A 9,346-nucleotide genomic window follows, 5' to 3' on the forward strand; every position below is an offset into this window, starting at 1 on the left:
ACATGGAATGTGACCTCCTGGTTGTCTGGTCTTTGGTTTCAGTACTCTCTGAGCAAAAGCAGCCCCAGGCCATTCCTGGGTGGTTGACTTAAGGTAACCCAATGGGGTGAATCCAACCCCCAGCCTAGCTGAAGGCTGGGCCTCCTGTGTGCCCTAAGGGGGGTGGGGTGATCTGGATTGGCACATGGGAGCAGAAAACACTGTGGAGTTGCTGACCTGGAAAACCAGGGCACTGGGTCAGTACCCAGATTAACGATTGATAGGAAAGGTTGGGAGACAGTCAACCCATTCTTCCACGGCTTCCCTCACCTGCTGATCCCAAAAGCATTTGCCAGGGACCTGGGACAACCTCTGCCCTTTGTCCAGAGGCTGCTGACCCTCATTACCTGCAATGGGGGATAGGAGGGAGGCAGAAAATGGCAACAACTGGGTTGACTGCAGGGGGCCAAGAAGTGGAGCAGGGTTTGGGCCCTTTTCTCTGAAGAAAGAAGTGTGTGCCTGGAGTACGGTTTTCCCTGCCAGCTCTCTTACAATTCTCTAGGCCAACAGTTGTAAGGCAGGGAATTGGGAACTTCTTTGTCTGCTTAGATCACTTAGGTCAGCACATTTCTGGGACTGTAATATTACTTGCTCCATCCGGATCCCCTAAGGCAAGCACCTAAGGCAATAGCAGCCATAGTTCTGCTGAACACTTACTATATGTCCAGCACTGCTAAGCAGTTCATGTGTGGTTGTGTAATCCTCAGGTTAGGTGATAGTATCCAAGTTTTAGGGCTAAGAGACTGAGGGGTTAGTGTCTTCCCCAAAGTCAAAAACTGTTATGCAACAAATGTTACTACTGAGAACAGTGTGACTATGGTTAATGTTTTGAGTCTGTTTATTCATTCAACAAGAGTATCTTGAGTGCCCACTAAATGCCAGGTGCTATGTCAGGTAGGGGGGACCTACTGCAGCAAGACAGAGGATGTTGTCTGGGAAGCTGATAATCTGGTGGGGCCAGACTAGTTAACAGACATCTCAGTTTAGTGTACTGATCGCAGATCTATGGAGACAGAGTTTAGAATTGTGGTGAAGGGAATAGAATGGGGCTGGTCAAGGAGAGCTTCCTGAAAGAGGAGGTGCACGTGAGTCTCAAAGAAGAGTAGACTTTAGCTAGTGGAAGAAGTGGCATTCCAGGCTGAGGCCAGTGGGAGCTTCTGTATTCAAGGAGTGATGTTGGAACATAGGACGGATAGGGGCAGGCCAAGAGGATAGGCTGGAGAGGGAGGCAGGAACCAGAACCTGTGGCTACCTTTAGCTCACAGGAGTCATTTTCTGGTAGGGAGTATCTAGAAGGGCTTTAGATATTCTTGTCAGAAACAGCTAGGGACTGACAGCCACACTGAAGGCTCGGGTGGATGGCTCCAGGTTCAGGCTGAGAGAAGCTTGCAGACCTCCGGGACCTCAGCTGGGCAAGGATGTGCCAGCTTCTGGTCCAGTCTTACCAGCAGCACATGCAAGATACACAGCACAGTGATTAAGACCACAGGCTTGATCCAGCCTTCCTGGATGCAAACCCTGCCCCTCCAGTTACTATGTAACTGATATGTCTCAGTATCCTCATTAGTTAAATGGGGATAATAGTAGTACCTGACCGTTGGGTGGTTGTGAGAATTAGATGTGTTAGTACACATAGAGCCTGAGGCATAGTAGCCTCAGAGAATGGAAGCTGGTACCACTGTGGCCCTGGAGCCAGAACCCAGCATAGGCCCTGGTGCAGGGAGGGGAGGGCCTGCCATACCATATGGAGGATGGAGCCCATGGAGGGGTCCCAGCAGCCCCAGCTCATGGACACTTTCACATTGGCTCCCCTCTGCCCCTGCTCATCCCTTGGGCAGAGCAGGAGTGTCCCCATTCAGAGCATGCAGCCTGCTGATGGGCATCAGGGAAACTCCACTTCCTGGATCCCATGAAGGGTCCCAGGTACTTAGGGGTTGTCTAGCCAGGAGGCCCAGTAGACCTGGAAGTCACTGGCCTCCAGCTCCCAGCTGAGAGGACGACTCAACTTGATGGGAAGCATTAGGGCCCTAGGTGGCTTGGTTGCTCTGGCCCCAGATGAGGCCTCTCTAGAACTCAAATAATCCAAACTACCTCTGCCTATGGAGTTTGCCTGCCTAATGGGAAATAGATGGAGTCATGTCCTACTCTCTTGGCTCCTAAAAGAGCTATATTTCTTCTTGGAGCAAGAGAATGGGTATTGGTGTATGTGTGCTACAGGCTTGTGTGTGCATGTATATACACATGCATGTGTGTCAGTCAATCCATATAGGGATTTGTTTTCCAGGAAATTGTTTTGCTAGAGACTCCACACTCTGTCTGAGAGGCAGCAGGGCAGCCCCCTCATTCTGGTTGTAGATCCCAGTGTTCTATCTGAGGATGGAGCTAGCCTCTTATGTGGGACAAAACTGTGACTTGATTGGAGGGTTCCTGGCTCTGGCATAGTACACAGGGGAGAGGAGGCCAACAGTGGGAGAGAAGGATCCCAGGGTTTTTCAACCACATGAAAGTTAAACCTAGTGTCAGGGTATGCTATTTTTAGTGTCAGCACTGAAGAAAGGAGGAGAATAGAGTTCCTTGCACGGTAGTGGTGGGTACGGTGGCAGCTCACTGGAGATCCAGGCTGTAGGCCTCCCTTCTAGTGGGTGGGAGGATGGCCAAGAGGGTCCGGGTTGTTCCCAGCTGGATAGGCCGAGGACAGCGGTGGGAGTTAGGGCAGCCTTGCTGCTTTTATAGACAGACTTTCACTGTCCTCACAATCGAGCTCCGTACAAATGGATGACTTCTGACACAGTGCAGGGATGGGCTGCAGCAAAGCTGTTAAATCAAAATAGAAACAGCTTAAGGCATGTGAGTCGTTTCGAACAACGGAGATGCAGAGCCCCCCACCCCCGAAAATCAGCTGGCCTCCTCAAAAGGTCATAACCAGAAGAGACTCTGGGTTGGGGATAGGCATCAGCGTGGCTTCCAGGGGCCCTGACCCCAAATCTGGAACTCTCGCCAGAGCCCAGAACCACATCTGATTTGAAGAGGCAACCATTTGCACCCCAAAAACTGAGAACAGTTCTAGTGTGGTGAAATAAACTACTGTGAGCTGATGTGTGTAAGTGGAAGCTGAGGCTTGGGAATGAGGAAGGTGGCCAGGCTTGAACCCTGCGATCTTTCATCTTTTCCTTCATCCTCTGGTGTGTACTCCAAGAAGACACCCAATCATGTTCCTTGGGCCTTTTTATTTTAATCACTTTCCTTATCTGCCCAGTATTTTCTTACATGTTCCTTCTTAGCCTCTGACCCTCTGAGGAGGATGGGATCAGAGGGCATGAAAGAACATGTGAGAAGATATTTGTTCAGTTAGAAATACAAGGCAGTGTTATGTTGTAGCTTTCCCTCCTCTGTTACCACCTGCTGGGCTAGTGGAGGGGTGTGGAGAGGGAGGACCCCAGTCCTCACGTTCCCCTTTCCCCTGGCTCTCATCACCACCTAGGGTGCATTTCCCCCTGTGCCCTCTGACACCCAAAGCCAAACAGATCCCAAATCAAGTTTGCTATAATTAGCCTCATCCCACCTACCTCTATGGTCATCTGTGGATGTCACATTATCTGACCTTTTGCTACCCTTTCTGTTGTTATTTTTATTATTGTGATTTGGATTAAAGTTTACAGAGCAAATTTGTTTTCCATTCAGTGACTTGATTTTTCAGAAGTAGATCACCAGGCCTTCCTTCCAGGGTGCCTCTGGATGGACTCAAACTTCCAACCTTTTGGTTAGCAGCCAAGCATGTTAGCCATTTATACCACCCAGCAACCTAGCACAGCAGTGTCATTTTTTGCACACCCAAACACAGGATAAGACCTACCCCCCTCAAGAATGGTGGCTTACCATTCTGGGGCCTGAAGGCTGGTCGGGACAAGATAGGGTTTGGGAGATGATGTCTGTCAGAGCTTCCAGAGAGGATGGAGTGTTTGAAAAAATCTCTTAGGTCATTATGTTGTGGCTCCTGAAGACTTGAGGTGGCTAAAAGAACAGTGTGCATCAGAGGAAGCAGGGAAAGATGGCACAGTAGTTTTTTACCCTCTCTGGTTAATGGAGAGTGCTCTGAACCTCACCAACCTGCCATAAGAGCCAGTAGCCAAAGGGTGAGACGGGAACTGACTTGTGATACAAGGAGCAGGGACCATGAGAGAGCATTGCAGGAATGGAGGCATCTCTGGTCTGAAGCAGCAGGAGGGAGAGAGCCCCTTGATGAGCAGATGGCAGATTTCAAGCATGCCCCCCCTTTCCATTCACCATCCTCCTCCTCCTCACTGCCTCTCCCATCCTCTTTCTATGCTCTCCTTTGCCCAGGCTGATGGGAACTACCCTTTAGAGGTCCGTCTGCATTCAGACCCAGATGATGCCAGAGCTATGACCGGGCCTGCAGGCGTGGCACCGAGGGGAAGTCAGCCATGGAGCAACCACAGGAGGAAGCCCCTGAGGTCCGGGAAGAGGAGGAGAAAGAGGAAATGGCAGAGGCAGAAGGAGCCCCAGAACTCAATGGGGGACCAGAACGTTCTCTTCCTTCCAGCAGCTACTCAGGTGAGGAGGGGGGACCTGGCCTTCTGCAAACAGCGCCATGGGTTTATGTAAGAGAAGCAGAATGGTTAGGACTGAGCCAGACCACCAGGGCGTGTACCCTGACTCTGTCACAAACCAATGAAGGACCTTGGGCCAGAGCCACTTTTCTCTCTGTAAAACAGATGGGGGTTGCAGTTGATATGGACATGAACTTTTGTGAGAATTAAATGAGTTAGCACTGGAATGCATGTCATCATCAACATCATCATCATCATCATCATCATTATCATCTTCACCACTACCACCACAAGGGACCTGAGACTCTGCTGCCTTAACAGCACACACTCTAAAGATCAACTGTACCTGTGATCATTATGATCAGTCAAAACACAACTGACCTGGTGCAAATTATACACATCCTCATTGAGCTATATTGTAATTAGGCATAAATGCTAAACAGTTAGTATGAATGACTGTGATTAGTATTACTCTTGTGGAGTCAAACAGTCTTTAATTCCTTTCATCTTGCTTGTTGATTTCCCTTTATTTATCCACCAGCAGCAGCAGTGTAGATGTTTTTCTCTGGTACCTATATTGTTCTGCCATCATCTTCATTGTTGTCAGGGACATCAGGACCCTACTCCTCAGCACCTGGCTTTCACTGGCTGCAGTGCCACCCCTTCCCTGCCCCCTGCTTCCCTGGCTCATCTCCCCAGCCTCTCTCCTTCTCCCTCCACCTTTTTCCTCATCTGAGTACCACAGGGCCAGCCCACATAGCTGATCCTCGCTCCTTTCCCTCATTGGAAACTCAAGGTCATGAGAAGATGTCCTGCTCCAGGAGAGGACCTCCTGAAGTCTGCTGCTGGTTTCAGCTGAAGGCGATCCTGGCCATAGGTAGTGATTCAAGGCAGGGAGTAGCCAGCTTCAATGCAAAGATGGCTCTGGACCTCTGCCTCTGTGTGGGGCAGAGAGAGGTGGTAGTGTTATGGCAGGCAGGGGCTGTGGAGTAGGACAGACTCCTACCTGGGCCTATAGCTAAGAGAGCCCTGAATCTTTGAGACATGCCCCTTTGAACCTGCTAAAGGATTTTGCAGACATTCTTCTCTCACAGTACAAGGGTGAGCAGAGTGGGGAGAGAGCCATTCATTCCAGTCCCTCTGATCCCATCCAAATACCCTAAAATGACCACAGCAGACTTGGTGTGATTTGAGGGCCAAAGAGATGGTGTCCCTCACACCCTAGAGTACCCTACTCCCTCTTGGTTGGCTGGTGGTCCAGCCTTTCTTGGAGACCCAGCCTTTCTCTGAAGAAAGGATGACTAGATCACTCAACACTAACATCACAGAGTTGTCTGACATTAAGAAAGGCAAGAAGTAAACAAAAGACAGGCATATGAGTTGAACATTTACCTCAGGTAGATACACTTCTTAGAACAATCATGGGAAAAAGAAGGGCTACTTATGCACAGGGAGACAGCTCAGGGGGCAGGAGTGCATGGAGAGATAGACACTGGGAAGAGGTAACTATGGGGAGGAAGTGAGAGGGGAGCTGTTGCATTGGGGTAAACTGTGGTCAATGTCATGAGACAAAGTGTATGTGAACTGCTGTGTGGAAAGTGAATCTGCTCTGTAAATCTTCACCTAAATCACAATTAAAAAAAAAGAAAAAAGAAAGAAAGGCAAGAAGGGTTGGAAAACAGACAGAAGACTCTGGGTGCCTAGAATGAACAAAGAATGTCACTGAAGATGCCAAAGGAGAATGAAAGGGGAAGAGAGGACCAGGGGGTTTGTGGCATCTTTGCCTGGCCTTTGCTCACCTCATCACCACATCTGGGCCCTGGCAGATAAAAGCTGCCACAGAGTAATATTCTGTGTTTGTGTTTTCTACACACCCCTTATCGGGATCTGTATCCTGTTCCCACGGCCTTAATTAGTAATAGTACTTTTCACATGCAACCAGAGTGTGGTGCCTGGGAGCAGAGGATGATGAGGGCATTCAGAGAGCTTCATCAGGTAGATCTAGGGCATGGGGGAAGAGGTGTGGGCAGAGTTTCTTTTCCTTCTTGCCCAGTCATTCTTACATTGCTATGTATGATGTGGTGTTTAATAGATTCTGTTTGTCAACAAATTGATGAAGTGGAAGGAGCTTCATCACTATGTGTTAAAAATTTCATGTTCAACTTTAGAAAATCAGTCAGTGTAATACAACATAATATACCACATTGATAGAACAAAAGCAAAGAACCACACAATCATCTTTGGATGCAGAAAAAGCATTTGATAAAACCTAACACCTTTTCTTGATGAAACACTAAAGAAGATAGGAATAGAAGGGAAATTCTTCGAGATGATTTAGGGCATATATGAAAAGCCAAGAGTCAACATTATAATTAACAGATAAAGACTGAGGGCTTTCCCCTTGAAATCAGGAATAAGACAAGGGTGCCCACTCTTACTACTTCTATTCAATATTGTATTGAAAGTCCTAGCCAGAACAGTAAGACAAGAAAAAGATATAAAAGGTATCCAGATTGGAAAAGAAGTAAAATTACCTCTATTTGTTGATGATATGATCCTACAGATAGAAAATCCCAAAGAGTCCCTAAAATAAATTCTAGGGCTAATATAGGAGTCTAGCAAAGTTGCAGAGTATTAGGTCAACAAACAAAAATCAGTGGGGTTTCTATACAAATGCAATGAGAATTCTGAAAAGGAAATTAGGGAAACAATTCCATTTATGTAATATCTGAGAGAATAAAAAATGATCAAACCCACTGCCATCTAGTTGATTCTGACTCATAGTGACCTCCATTGGGTTTCCAAGGCTGTAAATGTTTATGGAAGTAGCTTGCCTCATCTTCCTCCCACAGAGCAGCTGGTGGGTTTGAACCACCAGCCTTCTGGTTAACAGCCAAGTACCTTACCCACTATGCCACAAATACCTAGGAATAAATCTAACCAGGGGTGTGAAGGACTTATACAATGAAAACTATAAAACACTGCTAAAAGAGATGAAAGAAGACTTAAATGAGACTTAAATTAAAAAGAAGACTTAACGTTCTATGAACATAGAACATAGAAAAATGTTCTATGTTCTATGTCCATGGATTGGAAGACTTAATATTGTTAAGATGTCAATACTAAAGGGATCTATAGATTTAATGCAATCCTTATCAAAATGCCAACAGCCACCTTTACAGAAATAGAAAAACTAATCCTCAACTTTATATGGAAAAGCAAAAGGCTATTCAGCTATTCAGCTGAAACAATGCTGAAAGAGAAGAACAAAGTAAGAGGACTCACATATTCTGATTTTAAAACATACTATATAGCTACAGTAATTGAAACAGCCTAGTACTGGTATAACAATAGACACATAAACCAATGGAATAGAATTGAGAGCCCAGAAATAAACCTACACATCTCTGTTTGACTGATTTTTTGACAAGGGTGCTAAGTCTATTTATTCAATTAAGAAAGAAGAGCCTCTTTGATAAATGGCACTGGGAAAATTGGATTTGCACATGTAGAAAACTGAAACAGGATCCTTGGCTCACACCATACACAAAAAGAAATTCTAAATGGATTAAGGACTTATATGTGCAAGGTAAAACCATAAAATTCTCAGAACAAGCAGGGGCAACACTGTCAGGCCCAGCTTTCAGCAGTGATCATCAAATGTAATAAAAGCACAAAGAGCAAAGACAAATAAATGGAGCCTCATAAATATTAAAAACTTTTGTTCATTGAAGAACTTTACCAAAAAAAGTAAAAAGACAGTCTATTGACTGGGAGAATTACCATCAGAAACCAAAAACTGACAAAAATCTAATAACCAATATTAAAAAAAAAAAAAAAAACTTCAACAACAACAGAAAGATAACCCATTTAATAAAATGGGCAAAGGACTTGAATACACATTTCACCAAAGAGGACATTCAGATGGCCACCAAGCATTAGCCATCCAAAAACTAAACTGTCATTGAGTCGATTCCGACTCATAGCAACTCATTGGGTTTCCTAAGGCTATATATCTTTATGAAAGCAAACTGCCTCATCTTTCTTCTGTGGAGTGGCTGGTGGGTTCAAACCACCTTTAGTTAGCAGCCAAATGCCTTAACCACTACATCACCAGAGCTCCTTCCTTAGCCATCAGAGAGATGCAAATCAAAAGCACAATGAGATACCATTACACTCCCACTAGGATGGCTAAGATAGAAAAAAAGAAAATAATAAATGTTGATGAGGTTGTAGAGTAAATGGAACTTTTATCCATTGCTGGTGGGAATGTAAAATGGTAAGCTGCTCAAAAAAGCAAAAAATAGAACTACCATATGACCCAGCACTTCAGCTCCTAGGTATATACCCAAAAGACTTGAAAGCAGAGGCTCAAAAAGAGACCAGTGTTCATTGCAGCACTGTTCACAATAGCCAGTAAAGTGGAAACAACCTAAATATTCCCAACAGATGAATGGATCAACAAAATGTGGTACATATATACAGTGAAATATTACTCAGCAAGTAGGAGAAAGAAAGTCTTGATGCATGCTATAGTATGGGTGGAGCTTAAAGACATTATGCTGAGTAAAATAAGCCAATCACAAAAAAACAAATATTTTACGATTTCACTTATATAAAAAGTCAAGAAAAGGCAAATGTATAGAGAACAAAGTTTATTAGTGGCTACCAGGGTCAGAGAGCTCTGGTGGCATAGTGCCTAAGGCTTTTGACTGCTAACCAGAAGGCTAGTGGTTCAA

At 45.5% G+C, this 9,346-nt stretch overlaps 1 protein-coding gene across 1 annotated transcript in view; it reads left to right on the top strand.

The window, feature by feature from the left end:
* The first annotated feature begins 4,481 nt into the window (after nucleotides 1-4,481).
* The window catches only part of PPARD (peroxisome proliferator activated receptor delta), an 18,753-nt gene continuing 13,888 nt past the window's right edge, over nucleotides 4,482-9,346 (top strand). Inside the window, exon 1 of the mRNA XM_007939374.2 lies at nucleotides 4,482-4,611. Within this exon, the coding sequence (XP_007937565.1) occupies nucleotides 4,482-4,611 (130 nt within the window). The remainder of the gene's footprint in view (nucleotides 4,612-9,346) is intronic.

Source organism: Orycteropus afer, unplaced genomic scaffold (assembly GCF_000298275.1).
Source record: "Orycteropus afer afer isolate SDZICR_OR568_19922 unplaced genomic scaffold, OryAfe1.0 scaffold00059, whole genome shotgun sequence".
NCBI lineage: Eukaryota > Metazoa > Chordata > Mammalia > Tubulidentata > Orycteropodidae > Orycteropus > Orycteropus afer.